The sequence below is a fragment of the Hordeum vulgare genome, chromosome 3H, assembly GCF_904849725.1.
Source record: "Hordeum vulgare subsp. vulgare chromosome 3H, MorexV3_pseudomolecules_assembly, whole genome shotgun sequence".
NCBI classification, from domain to species: domain Eukaryota; kingdom Viridiplantae; phylum Streptophyta; class Magnoliopsida; order Poales; family Poaceae; genus Hordeum; species Hordeum vulgare.
Window position 1 is genome coordinate 352,121,821 of NC_058520.1, and position 20,710 is coordinate 352,142,530.

The window sequence follows — 20,710 nt, forward strand, 5'->3', positions numbered from 1 at the left end:
GGCGTATTTCGAACATTCGGAATGAAGTTGACAGTGCAAATTTACAAATCAAAAAATCAAATTACCAGTGAAATCCAAGCTACAAGATCAAGGTGGTTTGAACACTAAAAGTATACTTTTCTACGGTTCCCTGCCCATTAACGCGTCCACATCCACAGCCAAAAGACCAGAAGTAGAAGCAGCATATTTATAGTGGGTGCAGTGTAAGTTTCCTCCCTAAGCTACCTTTGCTAGCTGCTATAGGCAGTAGCAAGCACCACCCACTGCTGCGGTTGTGGACACACTGGTCTCCACCCATCTCTCCCACCATCCGCACCAAAAGACAGCGCAGTGCGGATCCATTTAGTCGATTTATAGCCACACCATGGCGAGGAAGTGCTCCCACTGTGGCAACTACGGCCACAACTCAAGAACTTGCAGCAGCGCAGGAAAGCAGGGAGAAATTATGCTCTGCGAAGGAGGCGGCGGCGGCAGCAGCAGCGGCAGTGGGCTGAGGCTCTTCGGGGTGCAGGTCCATGTAGCTGCGGGTCGCAGCGCCCGCGCCGGCGCCTCCATGAGGAAGAGCTACAGCATGGACTGCCTGCAGCTCGCGGCAGCCCCTAGCTCCATCGTCTCGCCTTCGTCGTCGTCTTCGTCGTCGGTGCTTCTGTCCATTGATGAGGGCTTGGAGAGGGCTTCCAATGGATACCTGTCTGACGGTCCTCATGGCAGATTAGTCCAGGAGAGGAAGAAAGGTAATGAATTGCCTAAACAGAAATATGCAGGTACACTTGCACTATGTCGAACATATGCTAGGCTAGCTATGCTACTGATGCATGATACGTGGGGTGGGAATTCAGGCCTTTTTTTTACCTTAATTTCTTTGTTTTATGTCAGTCTATCTCATCTTGACCTAATTAATAAAGTTGCATTATCCCTCTCCCAAAAAAGGAAGTTGCATTATTTTTCCTCTTCTTCTCTTAGTACTAAAATAAAAGTAGTGGACGAGACTTGTGGCCTCCTGTGCTGAATGGTCGTTCTGTGTACAACACCTGGGCGCTGGAGTTGTGAGCTGTGTGAAAATGACTACAGGAGTTCCATGGAGCGAGGAGGAGCACCGGCTATTCCTTGTGGGCCTCGAGAAGCTCGGCAAGGGCGACTGGCGAGGTATCTCCCGGAGCTACGTCACGACTCGAACCCCGACACAGGTTGCCAGCCACGCGCAGAAGTTCTTCCTCAGGCAGAGCAGCATGGGGAAGAAGAAGCGCCGATCCAGCCTCTTTGACATGGTACTACAATACGTACTTAGTACTACATCTTAATCTTAACTATACAAAGGATTGAACTGATGCAAACAAACCACTGCAGGTGCCGATTTGCGAGAACGGCATTCGCGTTTCTGAGCCGCTGACCAACAACAGCGAAGATGCCTCCACCTCTCTGCCGCGGTATAAATCCCCCGACATGGCGTCCATTGATCTCAACTCCACGCAGGAGGATGACATGGCGGGCGTTCCACTTTTGTCGGCGTCGGGTGCATCACCGAGAGCGCCATTTCCGGCTGTTCTGATGGAGCAGCCTCCACATGGCCACGGACACGGTCACCACTGCTCCCCGCTGGACCTGGAGCTCAGCATGTCTCTCTCGCCGCCGTCCATCGGAACATGACGTCAACGACGCGGCCGGCCGGGGAGGAGACTCGGGACGCTCGATCCAGTTTTTAGTTTATTTTATCACTTATTATCAGAATGTGTCTGCTGCCTGACCTGTCCAACCAATGCAAATGGAGATAGGGCCATGGACAAGGCTTGTAAAGTTGCGTGCAGGTAGTTCTAATTGTGGATACGTTGTTGATGTGTGTAGTAGTACGTACGACTGCTCTTGGGTCCATGTAAAAACCCGAATCCCCAACCGAAGCATGCTCCTGTTCCCCTGCGCTCTGCATGCACTCTGATGTGTATACTAGCGGTAGAATTTCGGTGAATCACGGCTGTCCATACATATTAATCCAAGTGGATCTGTTCCAAATGCATCCAGATTCTTATCGTCGCCTGCCTGTGCGTCTAGTTATTACGAGATGTATCAAGAAAAAATAGTGCCTATTACGAGACCCCTGGTACTGTCGTACATTCAGGCAGCGACAAGCTGCTTCAATCCAGACGGCGACATTCACCCATATGGACACGGCGGCCGGGTCCTACGCCTCCGGATCTGGGATACGGTAGGTGCACTTACAGGTACAGTGATCATTACTGTGTGGTTTGTCGCCTCTCAACAGTACCAAGTTGGATGCCCAATTGGGACGCTCTGCCCCTGCGACCCTTGTCACAGCTGATGTGGCGTCTCTTGATATGCAGATTTTAAGATAGGAAGAAAGAAAGCAAGAAACACTTCTCTCTTCCTAGCCAACTGTATAGTGTCGCACATTATAGAGCTAGCTAGGTGTCGTCAATGAGGGGAGAAAGCTACCAGGAGCTGGTCTAGTGCTTATCCAGCACAGTACTACTAGTACTGCTGTCTCAGGATTCCGGTCGCACCTGCAACAGACGGCGCAACTTTTCTTCCCCTTTGAGTGATGCCTATGTCCGTCTGATTGGTGGCACAAAATTATACTCCAAGTGGATAATTAATCACCATTCCAACCAATAAAGGCAGACATGTATATGATGGAGAAAGGTAGCAAAAGCAAAAGTATTACATTGCTCCCAAAGAGCAACCCAGATATGGACATCAAACTGAAAGCACACACTATCATCTACCGTTTGGTAATGCTAGTTTCTTTAAACAATGCGGATACTCGGTCCCTCGATTTGATTTTTCTTAATATTGAATGGTTCTATTAACTTACTGTATAACGTAGCACCAAGAACATACATACATAATAACCATACACACCGGCCTCTACATGATTTGGATGTGCATAGCCAACATCACTACAAGCACAATTGATCTCACGGACAATGAGAGGTATCATCAAGTTTAATCCAGAAAAATGATAGATAAAAGAGGATAATCATAGTATTGACGGTAATCGCATCAAGTAACAAACTGATGTAAGCAGTCACGTAACTGGGGACATAACATGTGAACATCATATTCTTATAGATAGATAAAATAGTAAATCGGGTGCAATCCCTAAGCGAATGGAGAAGGAGACATATGGTGTGGTGGAAGAACATGCAGTGTGTTGTACGTCATCTTGTCGAGTAGGTGGTCGACACTGAGGACGGAAAGTCATCGCGCTTAACCACGGTGGAGGAAGATTTAGCAGTCGCACTAGAATGTTTCCCAAAAATATGATTCCATCTCTCTCATACATGATCTCAAGGGGCTGGGACTCGGAGGCATGTCTCACTTCTAGATGCACGCCAAGAAGCAAGAGAGGAAAGCAGTGGGTAACACAAGGTTGTGCACCAAGTGAGTTGTGTATTATGTGCGTGTCAGAATCGGGGCTTCAGGGACCCAAAGAGGTTCGAACCCTAGGGTGCGCAGGTTCTCCCGCCCTACTCTACCCCGTAACCTCACGGCGACACTCTGGCGTGCTCGAACTAAGGAAGAAGAACAATGGACACGCTAGTTTCCCAGGTTCGGGCCACCTCGCGGTGTAAAACCCTACTCCTGCCTGTCTGGATTGCTTGAGGGTGGGAGAGAGTACAAAGGCGGGTTCTTGCTAGCTCTAGGGTCAATCCTCTTCTACGGCGGCAACCTGCCCTCTCTTAGACTGGCCCCAGCCCTCTTCCCCCGAAAACACAAGGCGAGAAGGGTTGCCACAATGGCAAGTTTGAAGGGGAGCATGACTACAGCTTATCCTGACAAAAGTAGTCTTCGCCTGCAAAAGCCTACGGTTGTGATGCGTTGGTGGCTCACGAATGAGCTGTAGGGGGACGTTACATTGGAAACAAAAAAATCCTACACACACATAAGATCTATCCATGGTGATGACCATCTATGAGAGGAGAGATCGGATCCACATACCCTTATAGATCGCTAAGAGGGAAGCGTTAAGAAACGTGGTTGATGTAGTCGAACGTCTTCGTGATCCAAATCACAAGCCGTCCCGCGATCCAATCACGATCTAGCGACGAACGGACGGCATCTCCGCATTCAGCACACGTACAGCTTTATGACGATCTCTGCCTTCTTGATCCAACAAGAGGGGCGAAGAGGTAGATGAGTTCTCCGGCAGCACAACGGCGTGGTGGTGGTCGTGGTGCTGGTGCACTAATCCAGCAGGGCTTCGCCAAGCTATGTCGTACTAATCTAGACGAGGGAGACAATCTATGAAGGAGAGGGCAGCACGTGGCTTTTGAGGTGTGTGTTGCCCTCAAAACCTCCACTATATATAGGAGGAAGAGGTGGGAGGGTTGCCTTGCCTCCTCCCCCAAAGAGGAGAGGTTCGGCCGAGCTAGGGAGGAGAGTCCTCTTCCAATTCGGTTTGGTCGAGGAGTCCCTTCCTAGTTGGTCTCCTCCTTCCCTTTTTTCCTTTTTCCTTTTCTTTTTGCACTTGGCTGAAATAGATCTTATTGGATTGGCCGGACCAGCCCACTAGGGGCTGGTGCGCCACCTTTTGGCCTACTAGCACTACAAGAAATATGCTCATACATGACGTTTTTACGACGTCGTTGATGAATTCGTCATAAATCTATGACGATTTCATCCGAGATTGTCGCAAACCGTTTGAGGGGATCAAATTGTTGGAAATATGCCCTAGAGGCAATAATAAATTAGTTATTATTAGTTCATGATAATCGTTTATTACCCATGCTATAATTGTATTGATTGGAAACACAATACTTGTGTGGATACATAGACAAAACACTATCCCTAGTAAGCCTCTAGTTGACTAGCTCGTTGATCAAAGATGGTCAAGGTTTCCTGGCCATAGGCAAGTGTTGTCACTTGATAACGGGATCACATCACTAGGAGAATCATGTGATGGACTAGACCCAAACTAATAGACGTAGCATGTTGATCGTGTCATTTTGTTGCTACTGGTTTCTGCGTGTCAAGTATTTGTTCCTATGACCATGAGATCATATAACTCACGGACACCGGAGGAATGCTTTGTGTGTATCAAACGTCGCAACGTAACTGGGTGACTATGAAGATGCTCTACAGGTATCTCCGAAGGTGTTAGTTGAGTTAGTATGGATCAAGACTGGGATTTGTCACTCCATGTGACGGAGAGGTATCTCGGGGCCCACTCGGTAATACAACATCACACACAAGCCTTGCAAGCAATGTGACTTAGTGTAAGTTGCGGGATCTTGTATTACGGAATGAGTAAAGAGACTTGCCGGTAAACGAGATTGAAATAGGTATGCGGATACTGACGATCGAATCTCGGGCAAGTAACATACCGAAGGACAAAGGGAATGACATACGGGATTATATGAATCCTTGGCACTGAGGTTCAAACGATAAGATCTTCGTAGAATATGTAGGATCCAATATGGACATCCAGGTCCCGCTATTGGATATTGACCGAGGAGTCACTTGGGTCATGTCTACATAGTTCTCGAACCCGCAGGGTCTGCACACTTAAGGTTCGACGTTGTTTTATGCGTATTTGAGTTATATGGTTGGCTACCGAATGTTGTTCGGAGTCCCGGATGAGATCCAGGACGTCACGAGGAGCTCCGGAATGGTCCGGAGGTAAAGATTGATATATAGGAAGTCCTGTTTTTGGTCACCGGAAAAGTTTCGGGCTCATGGGTAGTGTACCGGGAGTGCCGGGAGGGGTGCCGGGGACCATCGGGAGGGGTATCACGCCCCAAGGGGTCTCATGGGCTATGGGAAGAGATAAACCAGCCCCTAGTGGGCTGGAATAAGTTCCCACTAAGGCCCATAAGGTTTGAGAAGGAAAAAACACAAGGTGGAAAGAGTTTCCAAGTGGGAAGGTGGAATCCTACTCCAAGTAGGATTGGAGTAGGACTCCTCCACCTCCAATTTCGGCCAAACCTTGAGGGTTTGAGGCTGCCTCTTCCCTCCCCCTCCCTCCTATATATACTGAGGTATTAGGGCTGATTTGAGACAACTTTTGCCACGGCAGCCCGACCACATATCTTCACGGTTTTACCTCTAGATCGCGTTTCTGCGGAGCTCGGGCGGAGCCCTGCCGAGATAAGATCATCACCAACCTCCGGAGCGCCGTCACGCTGCCGGAGAACTCATCTACCTCTCCGTCTCTCTTGCTGGATCAAGAAGGCCGAGATCATCGTTGAGCTGTACGTGTGCTGAACGCGGAGGTGCCGTCCGTTCGGCACTAGATCGTGGGACTGATCGCGGGATAGTTCGCGGGGCGGATCGAGGGACGTGAGGACGTTCCACTACATCAACCGCGTTCACTAACGCTTCTGCTGTACAGTCTACAAGGGTACGTAGATCACTCATCCCCTCTCGTCGATGGACATCACCATGATAGGTCTTCGTGCGCGTAGGAAATTTTTTGTTTCCCATGCGACGTTCCCCAACAGTGGCATCATGAGCTAGGTTCATGCGTAGATGTCTTCTCGAGTAGAACACAAAAGTTTTTGTGGGCGGTGATGTGCGTTTTGCTGCCCTCCTTAGTCTTTTCTTGATTCCGCGGTATTTTTGGATTGAAGCGGCTTGGACCGACATTACTCGTACGCTTACGAGAGACTGGTTTCATCGTTACGAGTAATTCCGTTGCTCAAAGATAACTGGCAAGTGTCGGTTTCTCCAACTTTATTTGAATCGGATTTGACCGAGGAGGTCCTTGGATGAGGTTAAATAGCAACTCATATATCTCCGTTGTGGTGTTTGCGTAAGTCAGATGCGATCCTACTAGATACCCTTGGTCACCACGTAAAACATGCAACAACAATATTAGAGGACGTCTAACTTGTTTTTGCAGGGTATGCTTGTGATGTGATATGGCCAACGATGTGATGTGATATATTGGATGTATGAGATGATCATGTTGTAATAGAAATATCGACTTGCACGTCGATGGTACGGCAACCGGCAGGAGCCATAGGGTTGTCTTTATAACTAACGTTTGTGCTTGCAGATGCGTTTACTATTTTGCTAGGACATAGCTTTAGTAGTAATAGCATGAGTAGCACGACAACCCCGATGGCGACACGTTGATGGAGATCATGGTGTGACGCCGGTGACAAGAAGATCGTGCCGGTGCTTTGGCGATGGAGATCAAGAAGCACGTGATGATGGCCATATCATGTCACTTATGAATTGCATGTGATGTTAATCCTTTTATGCACCTTATTTTTCTTAGAACGACGGTAGCATTATGAGGTGATCTCTCACTAAAATTTCAAGACGAAATTGTGTTCTCCCCGACTGTGCACCGTTGCTACAGTTCGTCGTTTCGAGACACCACGTGATGATCGGGTGTGATAGACTCAACGTTCACATACAACGGGTGCAAAACAGTTGCGCACGCGGAACACTCGGGTTAAGCTTGACGAGCCTAGCATGTGCAGACATGGCCTCGGAACACATGAGACCGAAAGGTCGAGCATGAATCGTATGGTTGATATGATTAGCATAGAGATGCTTACCACTGAAACTATTCTCGACTCACGTGATGATAGGACTTGAGATAGTGGATTTGGATCATGCACCACTCAAATGACTAGAGAGATGTACTTTTTGAGTGGGAGTTCTTAAGTAATATGATTAATTGAACTAATTGTCATGAACATAGTCTAATGGTCTTTGCGAATTACGATGTAGCTTGCGTTATAGCTCTACTGTTTTTATATGTTCCTAGAGAAAATTTAGTTGAAAGTTGATAGTAGCAAACTTTGCAGACTGGGTCTGTAAAACCGAGGATTGTCCTCGTTGCTGCGCAGAAGGCTTATATCCTTAATACAACACTCGGTGTGCTGCACCTCGGGCGTCGTCTGTGGATGCTATGAACATCCAACATACACGTTTTCTGATGACTACACGATAGTCCAGTGCAAAATACTTAATGGCTTAGAAGCAAGGCGCCGAAAACGTTGTAAAACATCACGGAACATAAGTGATGTTCTAAAGAGATGAAATTGTGATTTCATGCTTGTGCCCTTGTTAAGAGGTACGAGACCTCCGACATGATTCTTTGTCCACAAAGTAAAGGAGAAAGGCTCAATCGTTGAGCGTGTGCTCAGATTGTCTGAATACGACAATCGCTTGAATCAAGTGGGAGTTAATCTTCCAGATGAGATAGTGATAGTTCTCCAAAGTCACTGCCACCAAGCTATGAGAGCTTCGTGATGAACTATAACATATCAAGGATACATACTATGATCCTTGAGCGATTCGCGATGTTTGACACTACGAAAGTAGAAATCAAGAAGGAGCATCAATAGTTGATGGTTTGTAAAACCACTAAGTTTCAAGAAAGGCAAGGGCTAGAAGGGATACTTCGTGAAACGGCAAAACATTTGCTGCACTAATGAAGAGACCCAAGATTAAACCCAAACCCGAGACTAAGTGCTTCTGTTATGAGGGAACGGTCACTGAGGCGGAGCAACTCTAGATACTTGGTAGATAAGAAGGCTGGCAAAAGTCGAGAGAAATATATTTGATATACATAATGTTGATGTGTACTTTACTAGTACTCCTAGTAGCATGAGGGTATTGGATACCGGTTCGGTTGCTAAGTGATTAGTAACACGAAATGAAAGCTACGGCATAAACAGAGGCTAACTAAAGGCGAGGTGACGATACGTGTTGGAAGTGTTTCCAATGTTGATATGATCAAACGTCGCACACTCCCTCTACCATCGGGGTTGGTGTTAAACCTAAATAATTGTTATTTGGTTCTTGCGTTAAGCATGAACATGATTGGATCGTGTTTATTGCAATACGATTATTCATTTAAAGAGAATAATGGTTACTCTATTTTCTTGAATAATCACCTTCAATGGTTTATTGAATCTCGATCGTAGTGTTACACATGTTCATGATATTGGTGCCAAAAGATACGAGTTGATGATGATAGTACCACTTACTTGTGGCATTGCCGCTTGAGTCATGTTAGTATAAATTGCATGAAGCGGCTCCATGCTGATGGATCTTTGTACTCACCTGATTTCAAATCACTAGTGACATGTAAATCATACCACATGAGCAAGGCCTTGTTTTCATTGAGATGAAATAAGATAGTAACTTGTTGGAAGTGATACATTTTGATGTATGCAGTCCAATGGGTGTTGAAGCACGCAGTGGATATCATTATGTTCTTACTTCACTGACGATTTGAGTAGATACTAGAGTATTTACTTAATGAATCACAAGTCTGAAATATTGAAAAGTTCAAATCCGTTTCAGAGTGAAGTTCGTTGTAACAAGAGGATAAACTGTCTACGATATGATCATGGAAATGAATATCTGAGTTACGAGTTTTGGTACACAGTTAAGACAATGTGGAAATTCTTTCGTAGTTCATGCCACCTGGAACATCATAGTGTGATGATGTGTCTGAACGTCATAGCCACGCACTATTTGGTATGGTGCATACTATGATGTCTCTTATCGAATTACCACTATCGTTTATGGTTTATGCATTAGAGACAACCGCACTCACTTTAAATAGGGCACCCCGTATTTCCGTTGAGATGACACAGTATAGACTGAGGTTTAGAGAAATCTAAACTGTCGTTTCTTGAAAGTTTGGGGCTTCGACACTTATGTGAAAAAGTTTGAGTCTGATAAGCTCGAACCCAAAGCGGATAAATGCATCTTCATAGGATATCCAAAATAGTTGGGTACATCTCCTATCTCAGATCCGAAAGCAAAGTATTTGTTTCTAGAAACGGATCCTTTCTCGAGGAAAGGTTTCTCTCGAAAGAATTGAGTGGGAGAGTGGTAGAACTTGATGAGGTTATTGAACCATCACTTCAACCAGTGTGTAGCATGGCGCAGGAAGTTGTTCCTGTGGCACCTACACCAATTGAAGTGGAAGCCGATGATGGTGATCATCAAGCATCGGATCAAGTTACTACAAGCCTCGTAGGTTGACAAGGTCGCGTACTACTACACAGTGGTACGGTAACCATGTCTTGGAGGTCATGTTGTTGAGAAACAGTGAACCTACGAGTTATGGAGAAAGCGATGGTGGGCCCAGATTCCGACAAATGGCTGGAAGCCATGAAATCCGAGAGAGGATCCATGTATGAAAACAAAGTGTAGACTTTGGAAGAACTACTTGATGGTCAGAGGACTATTGAGTAAAGATGGGTCTTTAAAAGAAAGACAGACGATGATGGTGATAAATCACTATTAAGAAAAGCTCGACTTGTCGCAAAGATGTTTCCGACAAGATCAAACTGTTGACTATGATGAGACTTTCTCACTCGTGGCGATGTTAAATGTCTGTTAGAATTATGTTAGTAGTTGCTGCATTATTTATGAAATATTGCACATAGGATGTCAAAACATTGTTTCCTCGATGGTTTCCTTGAGCAAACATTGTATGTGATACAACCAGGAGGTTTTGTCGATCCTAAAGATACTAACAAGTATGCAAGCTCCAGTGATCCTTCAATGGACTGGTGCAAGCATCTCGGAGTTGGAATATACACTTTGATGAGATGATCAAAGATTTTGGGTTTGTACAAGGTTTATGAGAAACTTGTATTTCCAAAGAAGTGAGTGGGAGCACTATAGAATTTCTGATAAGTATATGTGGTTGACATATTGTGGATCAGAAGTAATGTAGAATTTCTGTAAAGCATACAAGGTTGTTTGAAAGGAGTTTTCAAAGGAATACCTGGATTGCGCTACTTGAACGTTGAGCATCAAAGATCTATGGAGATAGATCGAAAGCGCTTAATGGAAGTTTCAACAAGATGCATACCTTGACAAGTTTTTGAAGGAGTTCAAAATAGATCAGCAAAGAAGGAGTTCTTGGTTGCGTTTTAAGGTGTGAATTTGAGTAAGACTCAAAACCCGACCACGGCAGAATAAAGAGAATAGACGAAGGTCGTCTTCTATGCCTTAGCCGTAGAATCTAAAGTATGCCATGCTGTGTACCGCACCTGATGTGTGCCTTGACTCAAAGTCTATTGAGAGGTACAGAGAGTGATCCATGATTGAATCACTAGCAGAGGTCAAAATTTATCCTTAGTAACAAATGGACTAAGGAAATTTTCTCGATTATGGTGGTGGTTAAAGAGTTCGTCGTAAAGGGTTACGTCGTTGCAAGCTTTGACACTAATCCGAATAACTATGAGTAGTGAAACAGATTCATATAGTAGAGTAGATATTTGGAGCATTTCCGAATAGCACGTAGTAGCAGCATCTATAAGATGACATAAAGATTTGTAAAGAACGCACGGATCTGAAAGTTTCAGAACCGTTGACTAAAACCTCTCTCACGAGCAAGACGTGATCAGACCCCATAACTATATGGGTGTTGGATTCGTTGGAATCACATGGTGATGTGAACTAGATTATTGACTCTAGTGCAAGTGGGAGACTGTTGGAAATATGCCCTAGAGGCAATAATAAATTAGTTATTATTAGTTCATGATAATCGTTTATTACCCATGCTATAATTGTATTGATTGGAAACACAATACTTGTGTGGATACATAGACAAAACACTGTCCCTAGTAAGCCTCTAGTTGACTAGCTCGTTGATCAAAGATGGTCAAGGTTTCCTGGCCATAGGCAAGTGTTGTCACTTGATAACGGGATCACATCATTAGGAGAATCATGTGATGGACTAGACGCAAACTAATAGACGTGGCATGTTGATCATGTCATTTTGTTGCTACTGTTTTCTGGGTGTCAAGTATTTGTTCCTATGACCATGAGATCATATAACTCACGGACACCGGAGGAATGCTTTGTGTGTATCAAACGTCGCAACGTAACTGGGTGACTATGAAGATGCTCTACAGGTATCTCCGAAGGTGTTAGTTGAGTTAGTATGGATCAAGACTGGGATTTGTCACTCCGTGTGACGGAGAGGTATCTCGGGGCCCACTCGGTAATACAACATCACACACAAGCCTTGCAAGCAATGTGACTTAGTGTAAGTTGCGGGATCTTGTATTACGGAACGAATAAAGAGACTTGCCGGTAAACGAGATTGAAATAGGTATGCGGATACTGACGATCGAATCTCGGGCAAGTAACATACCGAAGGACAAAGGGAATGACATACGGGATTATATGAATCCTTGGCACTGAGGTTCAAACGATAAGATCTTCGTAGAATATGTAGGATCCAATATGGGCATCGAGGTCCCGCTATTGGATATTGACCGAGGAGTCACTTGGGTCATGTCTACATAGTTCTCGAACCCGCAGGGTCTGCACACTTAAGGTTCAACGTTGTTTTATGTGTATTTGAGTTATATGGTTGGTTACCGAATGTCGTTCGGAGTCCCGGATGAGATCCAGGACGTCACGAGGAGCTCCGGAATGGTCCGGAGGTAAAGATTGATATATAGGAAGTCCTGTTTTTGGTCACCGGAAAAGTTTCGGGCTCATCGGTAGTGTACCGGGAGTGCCGGGAGGGGTGCCGGGGACCATCGGGAGGGGTGTCACGCCCCAAGGGGTCTCATGGGCAATGGGAAGAGATAAACCAGCCCCTAGTGGGCTGGAATAAGTTCCCACTAAGGCCCATAAGGTTTGAGAAGGAAAAAACACAAGGTGGAAAGAGTTTCCAAGTGGGAAGGTGGAATCCTACTCCAAGTAGGATTGGAGTAGGACTCCTCCACCTCCAATTTCGGCCAAACCTTGAGGGTTTGAGGCTGCCTCTTCCCTCCCCCTCCCTCCTATATATACTGAGGTATTAGGGCTGATTTGAGACAACTTTTGCCACGACAGCCCGACCACATATCTTCACGGTTTTACCTCTAGATCGCGTTTCTGCGGAGCTCGGGTGGAGCCCTGCCGAGATAAGATCATCACCAACCTCCGGAGCGCCGTCACGCTGCCGGAGAACTCATCTACCTCTCCGTCTCTCTTGCTGGATCAAGAAGGCCGAGATCATCGTTGAGCTGTACGTGTGCTGAACGCGGAGGTGCCGTCCGTTCGGCACTAGATCGTGGGACTGATCGCGGGATAGTTCGCGGGGCGGATCGAGGGACGTGAGGACGTTCCACTACATCAACCGCGTTCACTAACGCTTCTGCTGTACGGTCTACAAGGGTACGTAGATCACTCATCCCCTCTCGTCGATGGACATCACCATGATAGGTCTTCGTGCGCGTAGGAAATTTTTTGTTTCCCATGCGACGTTCCCCAACACAAATCTACATATAAATTACGACGATGTGAGTCAAAAACGTCGTAACCACATAAAATGAGACCGTCATAACTTTTACGACGATTATAAAAATGTCATAACACTCAAAACCCTTCCCACGTTTCGATGACATGGCGTCCATCCATCCATCCATCCATCTCTCCATCCCCATCCATCCATACATCCATCGGTCCATCCTATTCTATGGCAGAAAACATCTCCCTCCCTCTCTCTCTCTCTCACAAAAAGCATCTCCCTCTCTCGCGCGCACACGAAACCTAGCCCTCTCCCCAATCCAGATCCGCCACCCACCACCCTCTCCCCTCGCCGCTGCCTCCCACCACGGCTCCCTGATCCAAATCCGCCACCCACCTCCCTCTCCCGTCGCCGCTGGTCTGCACCCTCCCTCTCCTGGCCAGTGTCACGGGTGAATCTCGTGTAAGCTCCCTTCCCCCCCCTCAGATCTCCCTCCCCTTCCTCCAGATCTCGCTCCCCTCCTCCAGATCAGCCCTCGGCCGACCGATCCACATGGCGCTGACGGCGGTGCATGTGTGATACATGCATGGCCACGGGGATCCGTCGGCGAGCAATCTCCACCGCCGCCCCCTATCCACACACGCCACACACGCGCCAGCGGCGGGCGGCTCATCATGGCTCCCTCCTCCACCTCGCTCCCCTCCGTCGCCGTCCTCATCCTCCTCATCCTCCTCTCCGGCGTCAAGGCCAGCCTCGCCACGGCCCCCGTCTCCGGTGCGCGTTCAATTTCACACATGCGCAGCCACCCAGGTGCTCCTTCGCCGCATGAAACTGTTTCTCTTTCTCATCCATGGTTATTTTACGGAATCAATCAGACGCGCCAGAGCTGCATCCAGGAGGAGGAGGAGATGGCCTGTACAGGGAGATTCTCGGGACGAGATGGTGTTCAGGCTCAACCAACTCGGCAAGGTCAGTCAGATTCTCTCTCAATCCTCCATCCACGCCGCTGAGGCTCTCTTGGGTTTGTTGATCGACCCTACTAAGACCCCTGTATTTCTCAAGTTAGAAATCGATTAAACTAGCTAAGCAAACTAGTACTCCCTCAGTATCAAAATATAAGATGCTTTTTGTCTTTTTTGACACTAGGTAATATCCGAAGTCCTATAACACGAAGCTACCGTTCCTTTCATGACTCTCAAGTTCTTTTAGATCCATTACTTATGGACATGTTTACCCTTATTCTTTTTCTAGCTAGGTCCTCAAATTGTATCGCAAAATACACCGGTAAACACATAAAACTGAGTCTTGAGTTCTTACATATCTCAAATTTTATTGAGGTAAAAAATTATACGAATGTGAATATTGGCCATTCTGCTTTTTTCTGCCCATTTCTTGTATAAGCAGTTTACCGAGTCTTCTCCGATAGTAATGCCTATGTCATGTTCCTATTCACTCACAAGTTTCTGAATATCTATGATCTGAATATGCATAATTTTGATAAATTGGGCAGACACTCAGGAAAGTGCTGAGGAGATGGTGAAACAAGGCGTGGAGGTGCTGCGAGCTCAAGAGCCCATAGCTGCAAATGTTGGAGGTCGGGCTGGAGATAGCACTGATTGAGGTTGTGCTACTCCTCGCCAGTTAACTACAGGTTGGTCAATAGTAGGGTGCTTCTCGCTCTTATTGGCCTGTAACATGGTCATCTATTATTAGTCTGAATTAATCTCGTCTGCCTTGATTTGACAATGATATGTGTGTTTGTCTGTCATCAAGCATTTAGAATGGAACTAGTGAGGTATTATTTGGAAATCTAGGATAAATGCCAAGGACCTAGTTGTTATTTTGGCTCTGAATCGAATGGTTGATGTTGCGTTAGGCAAAACTAGGCTCGACACAGTTTTATTTCTTCCTACTCAAAAGTAAAAAGTGAATTTGGTGGATCTAGTATGGGAGATTATTCTGTAAATCTGCATATCTTTTGTGAAATATGTCATATGCAAACATCTCACTGCGTTTCTCCTGGTTCTCTTTAACTTTAATTGTTTCTTTGCACGCTTAAAAAAGGTTTATTTTCCTTTTAGAAGTTTCTTGTGTATCAGAACATGTTTGTGGACTTTAACTACTGTATTCCAGATTATGCTACCAACCAAAATCAAATAATTAATTCAAATACTCCAGTGTTAGTTGCGATTACAGTGCAATTAAACAAACAACATCAACAACATGAATCTTGATGCAGTTTAGATGGTTTATCATGTGCAGATAACCAAATACATGCAGGCTGTGGCGCCCATCAGAGAGTATCATGCAGAGTACATCACATGCTGTTGGGTTGGCCGTCACTCACTGTGATACCGGTAGACATAACTTACATTCTACTGACATTTCACATTCGTGATTGTGAGAATGCCGCTGCAAAAACCAAAACAACACTTGCTCTCAATATGGTCAACAGACCTGAGAAGACAAAACCAAACAACAATAAATCATACTAGCAGTTATCCTGCACAATACCTAAATGTGGTCCAACTCTTTTGTAAATCATACTATTATTATTTTTGACCTTGCAACCATTTGAATTTTAACACATCCAGAACAGAGTATTTGAACTCCGTCACTGTAATCTGCAAACCTCTTACGCTTTTTTGCTCTTGTTTACAGGGTTCCACCAATGCAGGTGGGGATACCATAACCTTTCAATGGTCGAGGATGTCATGGAGAACTACCGGAGCGCGCAGATACCCCTCGACATGATCTGGAACGATGACGACCATATGGACGCAAGGAAGGACTTCACGCTCAGCCCGGTGAACAACCCGCGCCCCAAGCTGCTGGCGTTCCTCGACAAGATCCACAAGCGCGGGATGAAGTACATTGTCGTGGCTAGGCATGTTCATCAACAAAGTCCGGCGCGAGCGCCCGCCCGAGATGCTGGAACAAGTCACGGGGTGAGCGAGCGATTTGGTGCCGCCGAGCTGCGTCCGTAGCAGATTTTCCTGCTGCTGCTGGTGTCCTCTGACTGCTGCTGAGCTTCCTGTGCAGGCTTACAAAATGGGTGGCGCCGCCGGTTAAGATGACAAGAAGCTACGTTGAGGAGAACATCAACAGGTCCCGGAAGAGGATGGATGTCGCTGCCTTGGACATGCTGCAGTTCCATTGGTATGTTTGTGTGGCTTGCTGGTTTGGTGTCATATAATGTGTTCGTACCATTTCATTAACATTTCATCTTCACCGTCGGTTCGAAGGAAGTCTATGATCATTTGGGAAATGGATCCCTGTTGATAGTCAGTAGTGAATCTCCTGTCAAGTATTTCAACAATAAGTACATCCTGATCTATCATCTGGAATGCTTGTTAATATGCTAGAGGGCCGAGTGCTCAGTAAGAACTTTGGTCCTGGTTCCATGATTTTGGAGATGGATGTCGTAGATGTATTCACAGCCCGTGCACTGTGTGTATTCTGCTTTCTTTTCGCTCTCGCTCTTTAGCTGGTCCATCAAACCTCTAGGTATGTTCCTGCTAGCAATGTGTGGTAGACTGGGACATCTTATTTACTTGTTTTCCTTTTCGAATAAAATCTGGAATGCTCATTCCCTCGTCCATCCATGCTTAGCTTAGCTAAGCTTAAAAGAAGCAAGCATAGAGATAGATATCTGTCTTAGATAAAAGTCCTAGGCCTAGTAATACATTAAAGAGGGAACTTATGTGGTCTATTTTAGATAAAAGGGGCCATATATTTTTCTCTATATAATGGCATGGTGCTGATTTAGCGCTGATATGACCTTACAACAGTATTACATTGTAGTGTTTTCTGCATGGTTTCGTATCACTAGTTTCATGTTGCCTTCACATTTGAGTCTATTACTTGTTTTTATTTTTATCCTTGATTAGTATCAATTGTTGTATTGTAGACTTAAAATTGTGTTGGTTCCTCTTTTACAGAAGCTCCAGTTTGAAGTGTGAACCCAAGTGTGAAGCTGTGAAGTCTTACTCGGTTTAGAGTAGCATATTGTAGCACATCTGTGTTGTAAAGATTGTAATAAATTTATTTAGTCGTATATTTGATCAATTTTATGTGTTCTTAGTTCTATTTGAAATTCATTCTTGGATTGAAAGTGATCAAAAAGACAATATATTAGTATTAAATTTAGGTTGATTCTAAGTTTGTGTTGTCACCTGTATTGTATCATATATATTTGTGCCTTCATAATGCTACAGATTAAAACGTAAAAATCTCGAGGCCCAAAATTTGACAAAATTTTGAGATCAACATGACATGTTGGATTAGCACCGAAATAAAATGGCCAAAAAAGAAAATCAATAGAAAGTAAAAGGCCACAAACCAAAATTGGAAAAAAAAATTAAAAGTGGCTATAAATAGGCTAAGGCCCAAAAAGAAGCCCAATAAGAAAAAGCCCAAAAAAATAAAATCAGGCCATGTGATCAATTGAAATGGGTTGGGCTGATTTCAACCATGACGTTTTGATTTCGTCGTAATTTTGCCATGTAGGACAGCCATGTAGGACTGGGTTTGAGTGCCAACGATGATTTAGGATCGTCATAAAGGTTACGACAATCCAGGAATCGTCATAAAAGTTACGACGATTTTGATCAAAACATCGTTGCTATTCATTTGTGACGCTCCGTTTTCGACGCTTGGCTTTTCGTCGTGAGATCGTCGTAAATTAAAAACCGTGACGATGTAGCGATGAAAAAATAGCGTCGTATATTAGCATATTCCTTGTAGTGTAGGTCCCCTCCCGGGTGGGTGGACCCTCCCGGTGAAACCCCGCAACCCATTCATCACTCCCGGTACATTACCGGTAATGCCCGAAATCTTTCCTAAAGCCAAATGTAACTTTCCCATATATCAATATTTACCTACGGACCATTCCGGAGTTCCTCGTAACGTCCGGGATCTCATACGGGATTCCGAACAACTTTCGGTCACCAACATACATAACTCAATAATACTGAAACGTCACCAAACCTTAAGTGTGCAGACCTTGCGGGTTCAAGGACTATGTAGACATGATCGAGACACTCTCCGATCAATAACCAATAGCGGGACCTGGATGCCCATACTGGCTCTTACATATTCTACGAAGATCTTTATCATTTGAACCTCTATGTCAAGGATTCAGTTAATCCTGTATAACATTTGCTTTGTCCTTCAGTATGTTACTTACCCGAGATTCGATCGTCGGTATCTCTATACCTATTTGAATCTCGTTACCGACAAGTCTCTTTACTCGTTCTGTAATAAAAAAATCCAGTGAATAACTCTTTAGTCACATTGCTTGCAAGGCTTGTTGTGATGTTGTATTATCGAGTGGGCCCTGAGATACCTCTCTGTCGTACGGAGTGACAAATCCCAGTCTTGATCCATGCTAACTCAACGGACACCTTTGGAGATACCTGTAGAGCACCTTTATAGTCACCCAGTCACGTTGTGATGTTTGATACACACAAGGTATTCCTCCAGTGTCAATGAGTTACATGATCTCATGGTCATAGGAACATATACTTGACATGCAGAAAAACAGTAGCAATAAAATGACACGATCACATGCTACGTTCATAGTTTGGGTCTTGTCCATCACATCATTCTCCTAATGATGTGATACCGCTATCAAGTGACAACACTTGTCTATGGCTAGGAAACCTTAACCATCTTTGATCAACGAGCTAGTCAACTAGAGGCTTACTAGGGACAATGTGTTGTCTATGTATCCACACATGTATCTGAGTTTCCATTCAATACAATTCTAGCATGGATAATAAACGATTATCTTGAACACCGAAATATAATAATAACTATTTTATTATTGCCTCTAGGGAATATTTCCAGTAGTCTCCCACTTGTACTAGAGTCAATAATCTAGCTCACATCACTATGTGATTTACAATGTAATGAATCTAACACCCATACAGTTCTGGTGTTGATCATGTTTCGCTCATGGAAGAGGCTTAGTCAATGGGTCTGCAACATTTAGATCCGTGTGTACTTTGCAAATATTTATGTCCTTCTCTTTGATGTAATCATAGATAGAATTCAAGCGTCGCTTTATGTGTCTGGTCCTCTTGTGAAACCTGGGTTCCTTGGCTAGAGCAATGGCACCAGTGTTGTCACAGAACAGAGACATTTGATCCAGTGCACTCGGCACAACTCCAAGATCTATCATGAACTGCTTCATCCAGACACCTTCTTTATCTGCCTCTGAGGCAGCTATGTACTCCGCTTCGGATGTAGAATCAGCTACCACGCTCTGCTCAGAACTGCACCAGCTTACTGCACCCCCATTAAGAATAAATATGTATCCCGTTTGTGACTTAAAGTCATCCAGATCAGTGTCAAAGCTTGCATCGACGTAACCCTTTACGACGAGATCTTTGTCACCCCCATAAACGAGAAACATTTACTTAGTCCTTTTCAGGTACTTGAGAATATTCTTGACCACTGCCCAATGATCCATTCGTGTATTACTTTGAAACCTTCCCGTCATACTTATGGCAAGGCTAACATGAGGTCTTGTGCACAGCATTGCATACATGATAGACCCTTTGGCTGAAGCATAGGGAACGACACTGATCTTTTCTCTATCTTCTACAGTCACTTGGCATTGAGTCTTACGCAAGTTTATACCTTGTAACACATGCAAGAACCCTTTCTTGGATTGTTCCATTTTGAACTTCTTTAAAACTTTATCAAGGTATGAGCTCTGCGAAAGTCCTATCAAGCGTCTTGATCTATCTCCATAGATCTTGATGCCCAATATGTAAGCAGCTTCTTCTAGGTCCTTCATTGAAAAACGTTTATTCAAATAATCCTTTATGCTTCCCAAAAGATCTATATCATTTCCAATCAGCGTATGTCATCCAAATATTATATTAGAAATGCTATAGAGCTCCCAGTAACTTTCTTCTCCATAAACTTGTATAAACCCAAACGCCTTGATCACCTCATCAAAGCGCGGATTCCAACTCCGAGATGCTTGCACCAGTCCATAAATGGATCGCTGGGGTTTGCATACTTTGTCAACATTCTCTGGATCGGAAAAACCTTTTGGTTGCATCATATACAACTCTTCCTTAAGGAAAACATTAAGGAACATTGTTTTGACATCGATCTGCCAAATTTCATAATAAAAAAATGCAGCTATTGCTAACATGATTCTGACAGACTTAAGCGTCGCTACGGGTGAGAAAGTCGCATCGTAGTCAACTCCTTGAACTTGTGAAAAAACCTTTGGCACAAGTAGAGCTGTATAGACGGTGATATTACCGTATGCGCCCGTCTTCTTCTTAAAGCTCAATTTATTCTAAATAGCCTTTCGCCCTTTAGGTAATACGTCCAAAGTCCATACTTTATTTTCATGCATGGATCCTATCTCAGACTTCATGGACTCTAACCATTTGTTGGAATCCGGGCTCGCCATTGCTTCTCCATAGCTCATAGGTTCATTGTTGTCTAACAACATGATTGATAACACAGGGTTGTCATACCACTCAGGAGAAGTAC

The 20,710-nt window shown here is 44.8% G+C and overlaps 1 protein-coding gene across 2 annotated transcripts; it reads left to right on the plus strand.

Moving 5' to 3' along the window:
• The first annotated feature begins 208 nt into the window (after positions 1-208).
• Positions 209-2,007, plus strand: LOC123439942 (transcription factor MYBS3-like). 2 transcript variants are annotated; one of them, XM_045116554.1, is made up of 3 exons: positions 209-764; positions 1,072-1,268; positions 1,348-2,007. In XM_045116554.1, the coding sequence occupies exons 1-3, from the start codon at positions 365-367 to the stop codon at positions 1,645-1,647; spliced, it is 897 nt and encodes a 298-aa protein (XP_044972489.1). In that variant the 5' UTR covers positions 209-364; the 3' UTR covers positions 1,648-2,007. The 2 variants fall into 2 exon arrangements, with proteins under 2 accessions (XP_044972489.1, XP_044972490.1); XM_045116555.1 differs by having other exon boundaries at positions 210-734.
• Positions 2,008-20,710: the final 18,703 nt, after the last annotated feature.